A 20259-nucleotide genomic window follows, 5' to 3' on the forward strand; every position below is an offset into this window, starting at 1 on the left:
GCTATCTGAGCGAGTGGCCCAAATCCTTTCTGAAAGCAGTTATCCGGCACTACAGTCACCATCAGGTAAGACACTGGGCTTCTTCCAGACCAGGGATCTGACACTGGCATTGCCACTCTGGACTCTGGTGACATAGCCATGGGGTGAGCGGTAACACTGCTGTCATGGGAGTGCATCAAGGTCACGCGGAGGTTCATGTGTGTGCATATGAATGTGTGTACCTGCCTGGGGATGAGGTTCAGCCTGGCCACATCTGGATGTGCAGAGGTACTCCTGTGGCCACTTTGGGGTGATCTGCATGTGCCTGATGTGTTATGGTCAGAGGGCCAGCCTGGCCCCTGGCTGCCCTCCTCTCACAGCCCCAGCCCTGTGGAGGTGCTGAGGAGGCCCTTGGCAGTGGCCTCCCCCTCCCCGGGGTCTGCTATGGGAGTGCTGGGCCTGGGGCTATAATTCTGCCCTTGGGTTTTCTAGGTGGATTTTCTGATTGAAAATGATGCGGAGAAGGACTATCTGTATGATGTGCTGCGGATGTATCACCAGTAAGTGTGCTGGGTCCAGCTCCCATGGACCACCCTGGGGTACCTCTGTCTCTAGAGAGCCCTGGGATGGCTTGTTCTGAGAAAGGAGGACCTCCCCCTCCCATCCTTGGGAGCTCTGGGAAGGGGACAGATGCTCAGTGCTCCTGGGAATCAAATGGACACACCATTCACTTGCCTTAGCAAATGTTTACACAAATACTCTGTGCATGGCTCTGTGCTAGGAGCTGAGGGCACGTGAGTGAACAAGACAGACCGGTCGCTGCCCTCAGTTTGCTCACAATCCAATGGATGAGGCTATCAAGTAGCCAGAAAGGTTCAACAGAATGTAAGTGCTGAGATAGAACAAGAAATGCCAGCTGCCCCCAGCTACACGTCAGATGTCACTTGTTTATTCATCCAGCATACATTTGTAAGCTCCTACCACTTGCTGGGTACCAGGCAGAATCTGGAAATGAAAAAGATCTAGTTTCTTTCTTTAAGTAACTCGTGACTCAGTGCGGGGAGTATACAGACACTACAACCACAAAGAACTCCAATATAAGTCACAGCAGAATAACTGCTAAGGTGAAGTAAAAGCAGGGTGAAGAAAGGAGCTTTTGCTTCTCATCATGGCAGGGAGGACCGGGATGGCTTGAGCTAGGTTTTGAAGGGTAAGAAGGATTTTGATAGGTGGAAATATCAGAGAAGGACATTCCAGGACAAGGGATCAATATGAGCACAGGTGCAGAGACATGAAAGCACAGGGAAGTGACAGGTAATCTGGGGGAGTAGAACCCAGGGCACACAGAGGCCATGAACAGCCACAAGCCTGGAGTAGCTCCACGGAGACAGGCCGTGGAGGCCCTGAGTCCTTCAAGGAGAATGGATGATGTCCTCTGGGCAGTGGGGAGCCATTGAAGGGTTTTGAGAAGGGGAGTGACTTATATTTAGAAAACATTAGCTGAGGGGCGCCTGGGTGGCTCAGTCGGTTGAGCGTCCGACTTCAGCTCAGGTCACGATCTCGCAGTTTGTGAGTTCGAGCCCCACATCAGGCTCTGGGCTGATGGCTCAGAGCCTGGAGCCTGCTTCCGATTCTGTGTCTCCCTCTCTCTCTGCCCCTCTCCCGTTCATGCTCTGTCTCTCTCTGTCTCAAAAATAAATAAACATTAAAAAAAATTAAAAAAAAAAAAAAGAAAACATTAGGTCAGAGTGAGCAGGTCGGCTGACAGCTAGAGAGGAGCAGGCCAGAGATGCTGAGGATCTGAACGGTGTGAAGAGGAGTCATGTGAGAGATACCGTGAGGGCAGACTTTACAGAGCTTAGCTGCAGATCAGAAGTGGGGTGTGAGAAGGGTCACCAGCATCTCGCAAGAAGCTTCCTGGCTGGGAAGATCCTGGGCTTCAGACTTAGGCAGAGCTGAGTCTGAATCCTGGCTTAGAGTTCATCTGTGAGGATGGGTTAACGATCCCTACCTCACCCCTGTCTTTGTGACATTTAACGTGAAAGAACAAAGCTCTTCTGAGGCAGCTGGCCCAGAGTTAGGGACTCTGGGATTTTCAGGAGTATTCTCCCCATTTCCAAGGCTTGGACCCAGTGGGTGGGGACTCTCTGGGAATCCTTGGATGTCACCCAGGCCATGGGTGAGGCTCCAGGCATCCCCCGTGTCTCCGCAGAACCATGGATGTGGTCGTGCTTGTGGGAGACCTGAAGCTGGTCATCAATGAGCCTAGCCGCCTGCCGCTGTTTGATGCCATCAGGCCCCTGATCCCACTGAAGCACCAGGTGGAATACGACCAGCTGACCCCCCGGCGTTCCAGGTATGGAGGGAGCTGCCAGGACAGAGGCAGGGGTGGGAAGGGTCACGTGGGATGGACAGGGTCACTCGCTAGTGGATGGGGCAGTGCCAAGCCATCACTGACCTCTCCTATGGCAGGAAGCTGAAGGAGGTGCGTCTGGACCGTCTGCACCCTGAAGGCCTCGGCCTCAGTGTTCGTGGGGGCCTCGAGTTCGGCTGTGGGCTCTTCATCTCCCACCTCATCAAAGGGGGTCAGGCTGACAGTGTCGGCCTCCAGGTGAGTGAGCAGAGTCCAGGGGAATGGAGGGTCAGGGCCTCAGGCTTCCTGTCTCTCCTCTGAACATGGTCGCCTCACCTTTCTGAGAGTTTAGGGGAGGAAAGTCTCCTTTGGACTGTCACATCCTGACAGATTTTCCTCGGCCCATAGACATCAGGCTGCAGGCAATTGCCGGTTTTCTTCGGTCAAGCTGGGAACCTGGATACTGCCCTTCACCACCCACCCCACTTCCCAAAGGAAGAGCATAGTTGTGTCCTAACACCTGAAGCTTCAGATGTGTAGCCTTTTACTGGAAGGGTAAAGGAAATCCCAGTGTAGTATGGTGCTTAAGAGCATAGACCCTAGAAAGCCAGATTGTCCTGGCTTTGCTATTCATTGGCAATGGAAATATGATGAAATTACTTAACCCCATGTCTCAGTTTTGTTATCTGTAAAATGGGGATAATAATAATACTCCCTACCTCATCATTTTCATGTATCATTGTCATGATACAAACAGTCACAGCCAGTAAGTGTCAGAGTCAGGATTTGAAACCAGGTCTTGTGTCTGCCAAGCCCAGGGATCTCTCTTCGGCACCCCAGGTGCCTCTCCCTTGGGGTCCCACACCTCAGTGATCTCAGTGTCCGAGCAGAGATGGGCCGACCTCCAGGTCTCACTCCTGCTGGAGCACAGAGCTGTGTTTCGTGTGTCCGCATCGAAGAGGCCCTCCCACTGCCTCCCAAAGCTGCCAGCATGTTTGTTATCAGGCTGCCAAGACAGGGGCTTCAGGGGTCTCCAAGACTTATGGTACAAGGCCCCATGGAGAGGGAGGTGGAAAGTGGGAGCTGACAGACATTGCTTTGTTCTAAATCCCTGTCTCACGGCTCGCCAGTGGCGGCTGAAATTTCAGCCACTTCATTACTCCGCTCCTGTGGGGCACATTTTCCAGCCCAGAAACACAGCCAGAGAAAAAACATAATGAGCTCCTCTCTTGGCATCGACTGAGGCCCTCTTTTTTTCCAGGGTGAGCTTTCCTCTTAGGACAAGCATTTCTCAACGATGCTTCCGTGACTGGGGACATCAGGGCATTTTAATGAAACTTAGAGTTTTACCTTCCCACCTGTTTCTCAGGCTTATGAATTATCTTCTCTTTCTTGGGCTGATGGGCTCATCTGTCCTTTGTGCTGCTGTCCCTCAGATCGTCATTTCATTGTGGGCCTTGCACAAAGGGCCTTTTGCAGGGCTCCATGCTGGAGCGGGAGAGAGAGGAAAGCTGATATCGCAGCCTGTGTGGGAATCATTCTGACTGGGGTCCTAAGCAGGCTCCCTTTTGGAACAAGAGAGGGAGCCTTACTCAGAGGAGCTTGGGGAAAACGTCCATATCCATTCACCTGTCTGGGGTTCATGTTTCTGGGAAGATCTCATGCCTGAGATCTGAGGACAGGAGAAGATTCTGGAAGGCAGGGGAGGGGCATGTCCAGACTGGCTGGACTGAAGGCCCTGCTGATTTGACCTGTGAGGCTGGTCCCCAGGTGGGGAACTTGGACCCATTAATGGGACTCAGCCCTGGGACTCCCATCTCTCCATTCTTGTCCACCTATTGGACATATTTTAATTTGTTTACTTATTTATTTTGAGACAGAGAGACAGCAAGCAGGGGAGGGGCAGAGAGAGAGAGAGGGAGAGAGAGAATCCCAAGCAGGCTCCGTGCTGTCAGCACAGAGCCTGATGCAGGCCTTGAACTCACAAACTGTGAGATCATGACCTGAGCTGAAACCGAGAGTCAACGCTTAACCAGTTGAGCCTCCCAGGCGCCCCATATTTTAGATCTTTCTTCAAATGTATCCTGTCTGAACCTATGTCCTCTGCCCTGCACAGGGCAGCCTCTGCTGCACAACATGCTGTATAATCCAGGGCTAGAGCATGATTCTGTGTGCCTTAGTTGTCCCAGCTATAAAATGGACAGAGCAATCTCTGCCTTTCCTATGGGACTTGAGATCATCTGTGACAGGTGGCAAGAATCCAGAGAGGACAGGATGCAGGGAACTGCAGTCAGGCTTGGCCAGGTGCCCTTCCTCCCTGCTTCCAAATGCCCAAGAGACAATGCTTGTTGTCTGTGTGGGAAACCTGACTTCAAATCCCAGGAACACTTTTTACCCACCAGCTGACCTTGAGCAAATCCCTTTATTTCTCTGAGCCTCAGTTTCCTCATTTGATTAACGGACACACAGAGTCATTATAAAAAGTGGGTGCAAAGAACTAGACCAGCTGCTCTCCTCACATGAGATGTCCCCAGAAATCTAGAGAGTTCTTTAGCGAGCCTCATCCTGTGACACCTTTTCAAGCCCCTTGACACTCTTGTCAGGCCCCTGTGAACATTGGGGTCTGTGTTGAGATGTGGAAGGGAAGCATTCAGGTGGCAATATTGAGAAGCGACTCTGTAATGATGTTGTAGACGGTGGAAGTTGGCCTAGCGAACCCCTCACAGGCTGTGGGCCCGCCCAGCTCCCAGACCCCACAGAGTCAACTGTGTCTCCCACATGTACCAACAAGTCCCCAAAGGGACAGCACATGTGGTGTGAGTTAAGTTGTCAGCTGACTTGTGCTGGCCTCAGGCTAGAAAGGGGCATCCAGGATCCAGTCCGTGTTTTGAAGCTAATGGCTGTGTGACCTTAGACAAAACATCACCTCCCTGGGCCTTGATTTCATGTGATGTCTAAGGGTCCTTCCAGCCCATAGTTATTTTTTTTTTTAAACGTTTATTCATTTTTGAGAGGGAGAGACAGGGGAAGAGCAGAGAGAGGGAGATATAGAATCTGAAGCAGGCTCCAGGCTCTGAGCTGTCAGCACAGAGCCTGACAGCAGGGCTTGAACCCACGAACCATGAGCCAAAGTTGGGCGTTTAACCGACTAAGCCACCGAGGTGCCTCCAGCCCCACAGTTGTTAAGTGAGGAGCTTCAAGAATGACCCCTAGAGCCAAAGTGCTTGGAGGGGCCCAGAGCAGTGTCTAGCAGGGGATGAGCTCACCACAGATCTGTATCCAAAGGCTGTCCCTGCAGGCCTGTGAGCCCTGTCTCTCCCAATCAAATGAGGCCCAAAGTCCTGCGAACAGGGCAAGAATATTTAGGGCTCAGGCCCAACTAATGGTAACAATTGTGACCATTGATTGATTACTGTCCAATGTGCCAGGTGCTGGCTGACTTTACATGGACCTGCTTACTTAATTTTCACAGCTGCTTGGGCATCTCCCCATTTTACAGATGAGAAAAACTAAGGTTCAGAAAGTTCAAGAGACTTGCCCAAGGTTTTGTTTCCTCTTCCAAGGACAATGTTCACGGGCATTCCGAATGGTCTAGCGTTTGACATACCATCGTAGGCTGTCCTGCAAAACAGCCTCTGATGAAACTAAGCTGTCCCGAACCTCTGGCAATAGAATCATTTACCTTTAGACCAAGAAGGTTGGGAAGGCACCAGACTCCACATGTGGCATGTGCCCAGGCCAGCTTCAAGGAGCTCGTGCTGTGACGCCTACAGTTCTTCCGAGGTTGCCTAAAGTGGAAAAACATGTCAGCAGGGCCTATGGTGGTTCCCTGTGTGCTAAGTGTGTTCATGACAGGATCAAGCGTGCTTTCCTTATTAAAGAGGAGAAAATCGTCGTGAAAGTGTTGAAAGCACAAACATAGAGTCAGAAAGCTAAATAAAAAAATGAAGATTTTCTTTGAGTAATAAAAATATTTAAAAAGAGAGAGAGAGGGAGACTTACCCAAGGTTGTGCAGCAAATAAGAATAGAAGAAGGGGGGGGTTGGAGGGCACCTGGGTGGCTCAGTGGATTAAGTATCCCACTCTTGATCTCAGCTCAGGTCTTGATCTCAGGGTCGTGAGTTCAAGCCCTGAATCAGGGTCCGCACTGGGCATGAAGCCTACTTAAAAAAATAATAATAATGATAATGGAAGCAGAAAAGAAACAAAATGGAAGCAGGAGTTTGAATCCAGGACATCTGATGCCAAAGCCTTGTGTTTATTCATTCTTCTTTGCTTACTCCAAGTGGGAATTCAGAGGTCAGGGCTGTGGCAGAGTTAAAATGCCCATTAAGCTTCCATAGAGTGGAAAGAAAGATATTGTGTGTGTGTGTCAGTGATGTGAACTTGGGTCAGGAATCATGGAAGTTCCCCACCCCAACTCCGTTATGGTGTTATAGTGATTAACAAAGACAGGAGAACCTACTCTGGGCGGGGTGGGACAAAGGCCAAGGAAGAACTGCCTGAATCTAGGTGAAGGTTGCCCTTTGCACGCGTTATAGAACCTGATGGTGACTCAGTGGGGAAAAGGGACCCTGGAGGGAGGATATAGGGTCCTGAGTTCTAGTCCCAGCTCTGCTACCCATTCTCTGTGCCTCTCACACCCGCTCCATGTTGGTTCCCCCATCTGTAAAATGCATCAGAAAGACTGCTTAGAAATGTCACTATCCTGGGACCCCTCAAGCTGATGGAGAGTGGGTTGGTTATAACAAGGTACTAGGGTACACACCGAGGTTTCTTCTGAGGGAAGGCACGTCATCGTCCCCTTTCCCGGAGAGCAGGCCCAGAGCATCTAGTGGCAAGCCTGCCCAGCTGCCTTCTCAACCTGGTGCTCATTCCTTCTGTCTGCGGCCAAGGTAGGGGATGAGATCGTCCGAATCAATGGATATTCCATCTCCTCCTGCACCCATGAGGAAGTCATCAACCTCATCCGCACCAAGAAGACCGTGTCCATCAAAGTGAGACGTGAGTGAGGCCAGACGACCAGGGGTACTGTTGGAGGGGTGGGGTGGGATGGGATAGGCGGTGGGGTCCCTAGCTCCTGGGGCACCGTCCTAACCCCTATGCCATTCTCCCACAGACATCGGCCTGATTCCCGTGAAGAGGTGAGCAGGACCTTCCTCTGCAGACAGACTCTTCCCTGTGGGCTCAGTCAGGGTCCTGGGATTCGCATTGGGCTCTGGCTTCCACCAAACCAGTACTGCTCCTGGGCCAGCAGTGGCTGGAGGCTCCAGATGGGCAGATCTGGATTTGGAGCCTGGTTCCTCAAACATCTCTCTCTAATGACTGCCCTTTTACATCCCCGTCCCACTAGCTCTCCTGATGAACCCCTCAAATGGCAGTATGTGGATCAGTTTGTGTCAGAATCTGAGGTAAGGGCCAGGACCACCTGTGATGGGGTCTGGAGAGGGTTGTCTTCAAGGAGGGCAGCAGGTCCCAAAGGGAGGGCTTGCCCCAGAGATGTGCCTTCAGGGGCTTTAGACAGGCTCCCAAGACATCCAGAGACATCCAGAACGTCCCTGAGGCCCCCAGGGCATCCAGCCAGGCCCAGCTGGGGCAGACATACCCCCTAGGAACATAATGGCAAGCAGTCTTATATGAAGACAGCAGTACTTGCTCTAAAGGACTTTATGAAATCAAGAGACCACTTGCACACATGTGGACACCCAGTGACCCTTATCCCATCCTTCCTCCAGGGTGGGCGGAGCAGCCTGGGCTTCCCCGGCAGTCGGGAAAACAAGGAGAAGAAGGTCTTCATCAGTCTGGTAGGATCCCGGGGCCTTGGCTGCAGGTGGGTGTCAGTCGTGCCCTGGGGCTCTCTCATGGCCAGTAGACCCCAGGAGACCCCTAACACTTCTCCCCTTTCTCACTGCTGCTTCTGAGGAGATGACACTTCTCAGTGTCTGATTTCCTCTCTGGGCTTCACAATAGCCCTATACAGCCAGAGGGACAGCTCTGACAGGCCCATTTTATAGATGAGGAAACTGAGGCCCACAGGCAGAGCCGTGTTCCGTTGGTGGGCTCTTGAGTCACTGCAAAAGGGGCCCGTCTAGCTGGCCATCTCTGTTACAGTTCCCTTGTCATTTATTACCTTGTGGGGTTCCTTAAGTGGCAGCCAGGGAATTGCAAACAGGCATCAGGCCACCTGAGGTGGTCTTATTACACACACGGGTGGTACACTTATAGATCTAGGTTCCAGCCCCTGCTCTCCACCTGTGAGCTCTAGAACCTTGGACTGGTCACTTAACCACTCTGAGCCTAGTTTCCCCCTCTATAAACTGGGAATGACGATACCAGTGGTTGTGAGCAAGAATGAGATGTAGAGATAAAGTACCAGCTTAGTGCCTAGTAGGTAGTAAGCAGTTGGTAAACATTAGCTATTATTATTTAACTTTTTGATATTGTTTCTACTCATTCACATTTATTCAATGCTTTTCTGCCAAGCATAGGTGCTAAAGAGTCCCTCCTTCCCAACCACTAAATACTTACAGTGTAGAGTTGCAAGGGCCCTAATGAAGCTGCTTTCTGCATCAGAGATGGCAAATAGGTCTCCCGTCCTGTGCTATTTTTCATCAATTAGCGGTGGCTGCCTGGAGTCCTACAGCTGACCCCTTTTTGACTCCCCCCAAATTTAACTAATAACCTACTGTTGACTGGAAGCCTTACCGATAACATAAACAGTTGCTTAACCCATAGTTTGTGTTTTATATACTATATACTGTATTATTACGACAAAGTAAGCTAGGGCAAAGAAACTATTGTTAAGGAAACCATAAGGAAGAGAAAATGCATTTACAGGGTTGTACTATGAGAAATCCACATACAAGTGGACCCATGCAGTTCAAAGTCATGTTGTTCAAGGGCCAGCTGTGTTTTGAAAAGACCTCAACAGCATATGCCATATATTGGGTGACGGGTTGGGTAGCGGGAAATTACAAATAGTTTTTCTGTGGCTGTTGCCGCAGGGAAATGAGGCTGGACAGGTAAACGACGGAGCCCCATGGGTACTGAGCCTCATGGGTGACCTGGATCCTGAGGGGCCAGCGTACGGGACACACAGGCAGAGGGATCAGGACATTGAGAATGAGCAGCACTGCCAGGGAGGAGCAGAGCCTCACCCATATTTCCCATCTCTCCCACAGCATTTCCAGTGGGCCCATCCAGAAACCTGGCATCTTTATCAGCAACGTGAAGCCTGGTTCCCTGTCTGCTGAGGTGGGGCTGGAGGTGAGTGACCGACACTGGGATGCCCCAGAGGGGTACAGGGTCAGACGATGACCCTGGTCATCACGCTAGTGATGGAGGTGCAGGCCTTTCCACACAGCCCTCTCCCAACAGCCGCTGGCTGATGATTCCTCCCCATCCACCAAGTGAAGGCTTCACGTTTCACCTTTCTACAGTCTTCTCTGGCTCTGAGAGCCTTTGGTCCTGACCTTGGGGATGTAGTAATAGTAAAGAATTGACATTCATTGAGTGTTTACAGGGTAGGACTTTTTTCTAAGCCCTTTAAAATGTATAAGAACTCTGAGAATTAGGTACTGTCATTTTACAGATGGAGAAACTGAGACCTGGAGAAAGTGTATGATTTTTCTAAGATCATGTACCTAGTGTAATAGGGCTGGGATTCAAACCTAGGTAGTCTGGTGCCAGAGCCAGAACTCTTTTTTTTTTTTTTTTTAAGTTTATTTATTTATTTTTGAGACAGAGAGCGCATGCACGCACAAGCATGGGTGGGGCAGAGAGAGAGGGAGACAGAGAATCTCAAGCAGGCTTCGTACTGTCAGTGCAGAGCCCGACGCGGGGCTCAGACTCATGAACCATGAGATCACAACCTGAGCCAAAATCAAGAGTCAGATGCTTAACCAACTGAGCCACCCAGGTGCCCCCAGAACTCTTAATCTCTTCTTTTGACAAGCTACTTCCTTTTTCTGCACTTCAGTTTCCTCTCCTGAAAAATGGGGGCAATAGTCTTCCTTCTAGGGTCATTGTGTGGATTAAATGAATTAATACATATGCTTCCAACTGTGCCTGGCACATAGTAAGGGATTGATGAGTGCTAGCTATTATACAAAATATTATTATGGCTCCATAAGGCCTCTGCTATATGAGAAACCCAAGGCTCCTATGTCTACAAACTGAGTTTTTAAAGCAAATACAAATTAAGCCAAAGGAATGAACCTCTAATGGGATAATATTTGACAGCCGATAAAGGAAATATAAAGTGTAGGCACCCTGGGAGGATACCATTAGAGCTTTCTAACTGCTCTATTCATGAGGAAGAGCTGAGGTGCAGCCACTGGAAGACCCAATATGTGACTCTGGCCCTGGGGGAAGCCCTACCTGCAGCCGAGTGGGTTTACAGATAGTGGACACACTGAACCCTCTCCATTTCTCCTCCAGACAGGGGACCAGATTGTCGAAGTCAACGGCATCGACTTCTCCAACCTGGACCACAAGGAGGTGAGATGCGGGGTCTCCACCTGCTGGCCATCATCATGTCTGCCCTTCACTTCCCATGCCCCACCCCCCAACCCTGCCATGGGGTCTGAGACCTTCTGTGATGTCTAGAGGCCTTGACTGCTCTGGGCTGTCAGGCTTCAGACAAGGTCTGTCTGCTTGTCCCCCCAGGCCGTCAACGTGCTGAAGAGTAGCCGCAGCCTGACCATCTCCATTGTAGCTGGAGCTGTAAGTCCAGAATGACCTGGTAGGGCCCCATAACCCCTGACTTCCAACCCCGGCCATTCAGACCCCTGATCTCTGGCACACACTCCTGGGAAGGGCCAGAGGGTCTCCTTTCCTGAAGCTCTGACAGAGCAGAGGGAGAGATCTCTGCCTAGCGGGGAGAAGCTTGCTCAGAGACAATAGGAGCCACAGTGCCTGACACGGGGAGCCATGCTGATAAGAGGACAACCTGCATCTTGGTCCCCAGGGCTGTGGCAGTGGATGGCCGGGTTCCCTGGGAGACTGAGCAAGAGGTCTCTTTTCACTCCCCTGAGGGCCGAGAGCTGTTCCTGACAGACCGGGAGCGGCTGGAGGAGGCACGGCAGCGCGAGCTACAGCGGCAGGAGCTTCTCATGCAGAAGCGGCTGGCAATGGAGTCCAACAAGATCCTCCAGGAGCAGCAGGAGATGGAACGACAGTGAGTGTGGCCAGCCAGGGTGCCCCCTCCCTCTCCTCCCTGCCACCGTGTCCTGGACCAGCTTCATCCTGCCCCCTGAGGCCTGTCCTCAGACCAGATGGGTTCAGTGGTGGTCAGTGTATCCATCCCTTGCCTCCAGACCACCAAGCTCTCCCCTTCTAGTTGAGGAGAGCCCTTGACTTCCAAAACCCAGAAGTATGGAAAATGAGGATGCTACCAGCAGTAGCTAATGTTTGTTGAGTATCAGTCATGTGGCCGGCATTGAATCAGGACCTTGTTTATGTCTTGCTTAATTTAATTCCCACAATAGCTCTGGAAGATAGATGGTATTGACCCATTTTACAGGTGAGGAGGCTGGGAGGTCTTAGCTCAGGGAGGTTAAGCCACTTGTGAACAAAGTCACATGTGGCCAAGCTGGGATTCACACCTGTTTGTGGTAATAAGGCTCACCCATCCTAAGGTTGGTTGAGATGATGGACTGAGACAATAAATGTGGTGAGCAATTCACAAATAAAAAGCTACTGTCAAAATCCAAATCCAGATACATTCTAGGAGTGTAAAAACAATTTGGAAAAGGAAGGTGGACAGGATCTTTCCCTCTTCCCCATCACAGAATTAGCCTGGAGAATCAGCCCTGGTGGTACCTTGCCCATTGCCCTGGCCTTGGCCAGTGGCCCCGGCTACATGTTGCCTGGGGCCCTCCTCCCAGAGGACCTGACTCCAGCAAGGCCCTGCCTACCGTCAGTCACTTTATCTAAGTGTTTGAAGGTAGACACATAGAGTGTGGCCTGCGTCGATCCGCCTCCCATCCCTGGCAGCACAGAATCTCTGCTCAGCAGTACCAGGCAAAACCACACAAGAGCACGAGGCGCAGATTTTCTTGGACCCGCTTCCCCAGCATCCAAATCTGGTCCAGGCATCCTTGGAAGGGAGCCCATAAGAAAGATTTTAAACCTTTCTCAAATTAGGAATTAGCTACAAGGAAGAGAGAACTTCTCTTGCATAGACTCTAGCATGCCAATCTGAATTTGTGTTTCAGAAGAAAAAAAGAAATTGCCCAGAAGGCAGCAGAGGAGAATGAAAGATACCGGAAGGAGATGGAACAGTGAGTGCTTGGGTCCACATGTCTGCGTGCAGACGTGAGTGTGCTCTTGGGATTGTGGCCAGCCAGAGGCCCCCTCCAGGCCCAGTTTGCCTGGCCTTCTTGTCTCCTGGTAGCCATTCCATAATTCTAGTAAAGCCCATTGCGTTAAGGTAACTAGAGCATAGTCCTGTAATCCCCAGGGTGGCATTGACACTCGATGTCGAATACAAGTGCCAGGAACTTTGTTTTCTGCATCACAGCTAGAGCCATGCAGCCTCTCCCCAGGCTGGTTAGGGTTTCCCAATAGGCAGAGGGTGGGCCTGTAAAAGTCCTGACCCCAGTCACAGGCGGGGGATCTTATTTCAGGATTGTGGAAGAGGAGGAGAAGTTTAAGAAGCAGTGGGAAGAAGACTGGGGCTCAAAGGAACAGCTGCTCTCATCTAAAACCATCACCGCTGAGGTGCACCCAATACCCCTTCGCAAGCCTAAGTGTATGTATCATGTACCTGGGGAGGGAACTTCCTTCTGGGGCCTGGGGGTTGGGGAGTATCTTGACAGAGACACTAGTCTCCCTCCAATCACCACCACCTCCCCAGGTGAAGAGCCCACAGCTCCCTGGCCTGTATTTCTTTCATGGAGGGGCAGCCATGTGCCAGGGCATGGGGATGGGCAGGATCTCTGCCCCTTTGTCCCCAGGGGCCTGTTGCCAGACTCTCCCCCACAACACAGACTCAAGCAGGAGGGCCTCTCCTTGTGCCCTTGGGCTGCTGACCAGGGAATGGAGAGCTCTGTCAAAAGCGAGTTGTTCATTGGATCATCTTCTTGCTTTGCTGGGTAGTACGTCCACATCCCACCTGGTTCTGAATCAGAGCTGGGTGCAACAGCAGCAAGAAAGAGGGGAAATGCTCATGATGGAGAGTATTTGGGTGATCCAAGGCTGATGGGTGACTGTGGGAAGACCTTACTTGAAGTGCCCCTGCCACCTGCACCCCTGTGCATGGGGTATGGTCACACCCCTTCAAGGATGGAGTCAGGGAGAGGACTGAGACCACTCCTAGGCCCAAACTGCGGCCATCCTGGGGCCTCAGCTCCCTCCGCCCTTTGCACCTCCTTTCTTCATCTGCCCTGGGTTCTCACTTCCAATTTCAGTCCAGGCCTCCACCACCTGCTCCCCTGTCCACCTGCTCACAACCCCTACTACCAGGTGCCCACACCACCAGGGCAGAGTAGTGGCTCACTCTCAGTGCTTCTCCAGGGGGCTGGTGGTAGGAAACCAAGCAAGGTAGCTGGGGGCCATGGCAATCACGAGTCCAGGATTCCACATTGGGCCTTATTGTCACTTTACATGACATAGGGCCAGTTCTGCTGCAGCTGATTGTGCTCAGCTGACCTGGGAACCTCTAGATATGGGGTGAATCTACACCCAAGAACCAAGATTCCCCATGTCTGCTGTGTCACAGCCATTTGGGATCTTGTGATGGTCTAGACAACCTGGCCCCAACTTTGGATCATATTGGGCCCTAGAGTGGCATCATCTTGTCAACACAGGCCACTTGGGTCAACAAAGAGGTTGGGCAGGCACCTGGATGGTTCCGTTTCACTCCTGCCTGGTGCAGAACAAACATCTCCCAGCACATTCCTTCCTGGCAGCAGGGGATGGTGTCATCCCAGGGTCCTCTCTGAAGGACAAAGCAAGCTCTCATTAGCCTCCCCCTTGACATTTGGTATTAGTTAAGGATGTGGCCAGAGCTAAATTCCTGGTGAATAATCTGTGTTTGAGACAGGGAGCTAATTTGCTCTTATGAGTGAAATAGGAGCTTCAGAAGGAGAGAAATCGATTTTAATTGCTTCTCGTGAAAGTAATCCTAGTCAATTTAGTACCTTTCTAGAAACTGGGCCTTGGCTTTAGAGCAAACACATTCTCTCAGGAACTACGAAAAATAAAAACACTTTCTCTGGCTAGCTATTTATTTAGTGCTTTTAAACCAAATCAAGCTTCTTGAATGAAAGGAGCAAGAGCTTTCCCTTTGCTTTAAGATATAAATTTTTTCTAAGGGAATGTGCGAAACATGGGATGGATGGCGAGCCTGCCTGCCTGAGCTGGGGCAGCTGCTGCCTCTGTCCATGTCCGCGTGCACCGGCAATTTCATTCTCCTTGGGAAATCAGTCAGAAAATGCAGGAAGGCTTCTGAGCGAGCTCAATTCCTGCCTCCCTCCCCATTCCTGGGAAGCTGGAGCGGTCTCTGTTGTGTTGGGCCAGGACAACCAGGACAAGCCGGCTCCTCCCTGGTGACTCTTCAGCTCTGGGGCCCAGTTAGCCAACAGGTTATATCTGACTCAGGTGTTTGTGCCTGTGAGGGATGGACTGCACATTTTTGAACAGACAGGAAAGAGTGTGGAGCATCTCTTGCCTGAAAAAGAAAGCCACTCATCCTAATGATGTGGCGGGCCTGGCTGCTTCTCTCACCACCACCTGTCCTAGGGGCACTGCCTGCCTCCCTGTGGTGACCCAGCAGAACCCCAACATTCTTCTGAGCCAGGACAGATTGTCACAGAGTCCCCCAGAAGAGCTTTCTTTAGCCAAAACAATGAGGAAGGGGGTTATTAAGCATCCCAGAGCCGGAAGGAGCCTTGGAATATGAAGAGGTTTAAACAGGATATTTCGAGGATTTTCTCTCCATTAGGACCCCATCATTTAGCCTCCACCCCCAATGGACCCCATGGTTTAGAAGTTGAGGTTTTTCCTATCAAACTATGAAGCAATCAGTTGTTTTCCTATTGTTTTATTATGTAGTCATTGTTATTTGCAAGAAAGCATCAATGTTCCACTATTTAATTAACATAAATTGCGCCAAAAGCTAAGGAATTTAACTTATAGCCTTTTCATAGAGGAATGGGGAAGTTCTTCTAATTAATATTTGAAATATTAATAGGCAGGTCACAACAGACTCATCCACTCCCTTCAACAGTCCCAGGGAGGCCAAAGTCCAGATTGGAAACCACTGGAATGGATGATTTGCTATTCTCCACATGATGTCAACATTCATGTCTTCCTAACCACATGTCTCCCCTTTACCCTTTGAAATCTCCTCACCTCCTCAGGATCAACCTGCCCACATAGCTCTGATATCCCCCAGGGACCCAGAGTTCCCAAAGTGGTAAGAAGCAGCCAGGAGGGTCTGTTCTGCCATTGTAAACCCTTGATACCAGACATGTGTAATACTCAGATATTCCCATATTCTGTGCCTCACTTCCCAAGTTTCAACTGAATGCCCTGCACAAAGTTTCTCACTTGACTATCAGGTCAGAGGTCCCCCCGTTGTTAGCCCATTTTACAGACAGAGAAACTAAAGCTACCAAGGTTGAAAGCACTGCATGCACGATCCCGGAGCAAGACAGTTTTGCTCTGGGCTCCTGAGCCCTGTTCCCACCCCTGACCTCACAAGTACCCATAGAGAAGGCCGGGCATAGGTCATTAGGCTCCTGGGAAGCACCTCTGGCCTCTTGGTCTCCCAAGTCCCTCTTGGTTCACCAGCTTCCTCCTCTTTTCCTGGGTAGCTGATCAGGGAGTGGAACCTGAGCTTGAGCCAGCAGATGACCCGGATGGAGGCATGGAGGAGCAGGGAGAGCAGGTTTGCAGCCCCCGCTTCACTGCCTGGCCTTGCTGCTCCGCTTGCCTTGCCCACCGCCTCCTGCTAGCCCTGCAGACACCCAGCTCTAAGGGGCCATCACGCGGCAGGGACCACTGGAGTGTGTGAAGCTCCTGCAATCCCAGCTTAGTCCAAGCACTGCACACAAAGCCTGAGGACAGGACTCCCAACCTGGCTGAAATGTCTGCTGATACATACCTAAACAACTGAACCACTGGTTCAGTGCTGCCCAAGCCCAGGTTCTTCCTCTGCTGCTCTGGGATCTCCCTAAGGACTCCCTAGATATCCCCAAGGTCAGGCAGGAGGCTTTCAAGATCCTGTTCTAGAACTCAGTCTGGTCAGGGTGGGTAATTATTTAATGGATCACTGCTGGTGCAGGGAGCTTTAGGTTTGAGATGTTTCCTGGTCATACTGTTGCCTGGGGGAAGCAGGGGGCTGGTGCCCTGATGATCTGGTCTGGGGCCGGGGCGGGGTATGCTTGTCGGGGCAGACCTGCCCACAGCTGCCTGAGCTGCCTTTCTCAGAGCTGACCGCTGTCATTGCCTTCTCTCTCAACATTGAAAGCAGAGGACGTGGTCTGTACTATGAGATAAGACAGTTTTGTTCTGAGTGATAGCAATTTGAGGCATAAACCCAGGCTATCTTTTGTCTTGAGCCATTTCTTGGATGGAGGGACCAGACATCAGTCAGGAGAGGCCTCGTTCTCTTTCAGTGTTAGCAGACTGCAGCTGTGATTTGGAAAAGCTCATCCCCCAACAAGGGCTGTCTCTGATTTTCTGGCACTGACTCCTGAAGCCAGTGTCCTGGGGAGAAGCAGTTGACGATGCCCCAGGGAATCAGGGCCATTCTCTGGCAGCCTGGGGCCTGCTCTGTAACCCAGGTGAAGCCAGGTGAGTGGAGAGTCAGACCGAGGGTGCGGTTTTGCTATTGGGTCTGCTCTTCATCTCACAGCCACATGTCCTTGAGATCCCAGCCCCTGGCTGCTGTCTGTGGATACTCTGGCTGAGCCAAACAGCATCTCATCTCTTTGTTCTCTGTGTTATAGCCTTTGGGTGGTTTTATCGTTACGATGGCAAATTCCCAACCATCCGGAAGGTAGGGCGCGAGACTGAGTGCTGTGCCGTTTGCCGCTGAGTTTGCTGTGGGGTTTGGCCTTTACGAGCATTGTTTCTTTGCCTGTCAACTCTAAATAGTGTAACCCGGCCTGTTCACTACAAGGGCTGACCTGTCTGCGTCTATCAGGCTGACGTCAAAAGGCAGGGCGCTGCCACAGAAGCATTGTGGGGGGAAAGTGTTCATGGGGTGAGACCCGCCTGAGTACCATCTGGCACCATCTCGGTCAGCATCAGCCCCGGAGGCACAGGGCAGGGACAGGGCCATGGCAGCTTCTTTGTTCCTCTGTCAAGACCAGAAGCCATGGTCAGACAGAGTGCAATATCAGGTTGGGTACACACAACACACGTTATAAGACCAGCTGCACCAGACACAGACTCGCTGCCAGGCAGGGATTTTCTGCCTCGAGTTGAGACTAAGAGCCACACCAATCATAACTCTCTCCTAGAAATATCGCTACGTGTGCCAAGATAATGCATTTTTCTGGTCTCTGGGGCCTTGAATTTTCTCTCGAAATCTTATTACTGTATCTCCAGGCCCCATAAGACTCTCATCCTTTTTCTTTCTAAATCACTTTGGCATTTGATTATGAAAACGCCACTGTTAATATCTGTAGATTGGACATATGAGATGACTTGGCATTTGGAAATCAGGCATCAGCATAAATCTGGGTGAACTAATTTAGTTGTTATCACTCGGCTGGGTCTTTCTGGCAGGATGTCAGTCCCCCAGAAACCAAAATGGTGGCAGCTGGGTGATCTTGATGATAGGTAGGTAGCTTCTCCCTGCCTGTAAAATGGGAATATCTGATGTCCCAGAAACGTCTGCTCCCTTCTTCCAACACGATACTGTTAAGATAATAGACAGCAATATTATTCCTGACAGAAGTTAGCATCTCGACCTAGGAACACAGATCATGATTTGTATGATATTGAATAAACTTAGGACCATGGGGGATTCCTTTCCACACTGCCTTGGTCTCAGAAAGGACCCAGTCTCATAAGACTGTCTTTTTTCATCCTACAGCCCAACTCTGTGGCTTAAGCTATCTCATTGGGTTAGATTTTGAATGCTCTACACACTATCTCTACTAGAACTCACCTACAGAGGACAGCGTGCACACACACACACACACACACACACACAGGATTATACTGGAAAAAATACCTATACCTTTATGGATAGGTAAAATCTCTTCCAGGCACTAATAACCAGGTAAATGTAAGAGAACTAACATCTTCTCCACACACATACCTCCCATAGGAAATCATGTCACTTGGACATTGCTATTGGTAAGAAGGAGCCCTGTTTTCACCTATTCATTAGTTCAGTATAACTGAATAGCTGGTATTTTTGTTTTCATTTCATTTCCAAAAGAGAGAAAGATGGCTTCTAGGTAAGAAGCAAGAGCACATCCATCCTGTCTGCCTTTCCTTTCAGTCCAAACTGGGAGGGACCATTTGCCATGAATTTAACTGACAGCTAAAAGGACAGCAGAATCACATCTCTCATGCTGGCTCTGAAAACCCATTGTCGCTTCCTCTAGAGTCATGTGACATGCATTGTCTCCCAGCAGCTAGAACACCAAGTCCCCGGGTAATACACTTGGCTATCTATAGCCATGATCATCAGTGTGCACAATTTCCCTTATTTGAAAAGACAAAGATTCGATGTTTGTTATTCCTAACCTGGGAGTAAGTCCCTCTGAGGCTCAAGGTCCCCAGGCCTGTGGCCCCACAAAGTCTGTGTCAGCCTGCAGGATTCATGGTTCTGACTAAGCCTTTTCCTAGGATGCTTGAGTAAATCCTGCAAACCAGCCCTATGGCAGGAGCCCACTGTCCAGCAGGTGAGGTAGATTCACACGCAACTGAGGAACCTGTATGGAGGGCACTAGTATGAGGTCAGTAGACGATGCTATGGGACAGTTTAACCTTCTGCATCACTAAACAGGCGCTGCTTTCTTGGAAAGGGGACAGAGCCTGCCACATCTGCCTGTCCCATCCAGGATACCTGGCTCTAAAATGTTAGCACTGGTAGTTTGAGGGTTTTTTGGTTTGGTTTGATTTGGTTTGGTTTTTAAACCAACAGAATGGCCATTCCTATCATTGGTGGTCCCTGTGAGAGGCCATACCCATATCCTAGCAAGCTGCCATTAGGCAGAATGTCATTGGCTCCTCTCTGGGTAATTGCTGTCTGATCTATAACATGATGGCAGTGTTCATCTATCAGCTGAGCCAAGAGTCTAGTGAACATGGTGGGTAAGGAACCAAGCAGGACTCTGAAGCAATGAGAGTCATTGCTACTACTTTTCTCAGGTAGTTCATGGACTGTCCTGGTGGCGGGCCTCTATCCCTGACATGGGGGACCATCTCCAAAGAGCATTACCTGTGCATGGAAGTAGGGATTGTCTTTAGGAGGGGAGGCAGGATGACTCAGTAATAGGTCCATAACTACACCCCCAGGCTTCTCCAGCTGTGGATAAAGTTTTGTATCCGGTAATGAAAAACTCAATTCCTCATTCCTGCCCTTAGATGCTGGGATGATTTGGGAATTCTGAGAGAAGCCCTCAGGGAATGGTAGTTAGGGGTGGGGATGAGCTCAGTGAACAGGCAGATTTCCTCCTCCCCACATCAATTCCCCAGAATGTTGACTCTCTCTGCTGCCGCCTCTCCTGAGTGCTAACTCTGTCCTCTGTGCTGTGTGTGATGGGGCTGACACTCCCTCCTGCCATACTCCCGTTGCTGCCAGCTCATCTGGGCACAGTAGAAAATGTGTTGGTCCTAGAAGACTCAGGTCCAAACCCTGGCACCACCACTTACTGGATGTTTGATATTGGGCAAGGGACTTCACCTCTCTGAGTCTTGGTTCCTTCATCAAGAGAATGGGGATAATATCTACCTAT

General features: G+C 50.5%; 1 protein-coding gene and 1 pseudogene across 1 annotated transcript in view; both read left to right on the plus strand.

Moving 5' to 3' along the window:
• The window catches only part of USH1C (USH1 protein network component harmonin), a 47024-nt gene that overhangs the window by 7181 nt on the left and 19584 nt on the right, over nucleotides 1–20259 (plus strand). Inside the window, 14 exon segments of the mRNA XM_053899923.1 lie at nucleotides 472–539; nucleotides 2192–2335; nucleotides 2452–2590; nucleotides 7228–7336; nucleotides 7452–7476; nucleotides 7686–7743; nucleotides 8068–8162; nucleotides 9514–9598; nucleotides 10772–10831; nucleotides 11000–11056; nucleotides 11368–11510; nucleotides 12550–12615; nucleotides 12961–13085; nucleotides 17290–17339. Coding sequence (XP_053755898.1) covers nucleotides 472–539; nucleotides 2192–2335; nucleotides 2452–2590; nucleotides 7228–7336; nucleotides 7452–7476; nucleotides 7686–7743; nucleotides 8068–8162; nucleotides 9514–9598; nucleotides 10772–10831; nucleotides 11000–11056; nucleotides 11368–11510; nucleotides 12550–12615; nucleotides 12961–13085; nucleotides 17290–17339 — 1224 coding nt within the window.
• On the plus strand, nucleotides 5789–6272 carry LOC109271206 (60S ribosomal protein L34-like; annotated as a pseudogene).

This window comes from Panthera pardus, unplaced genomic scaffold (assembly GCF_024362965.1).
Source record: "Panthera pardus isolate Hobbes unplaced genomic scaffold, ASM2436296v1 HiC_scaffold_12, whole genome shotgun sequence".
Taxonomy (NCBI): Eukaryota; Metazoa; Chordata; class Mammalia; order Carnivora; family Felidae; genus Panthera; species Panthera pardus.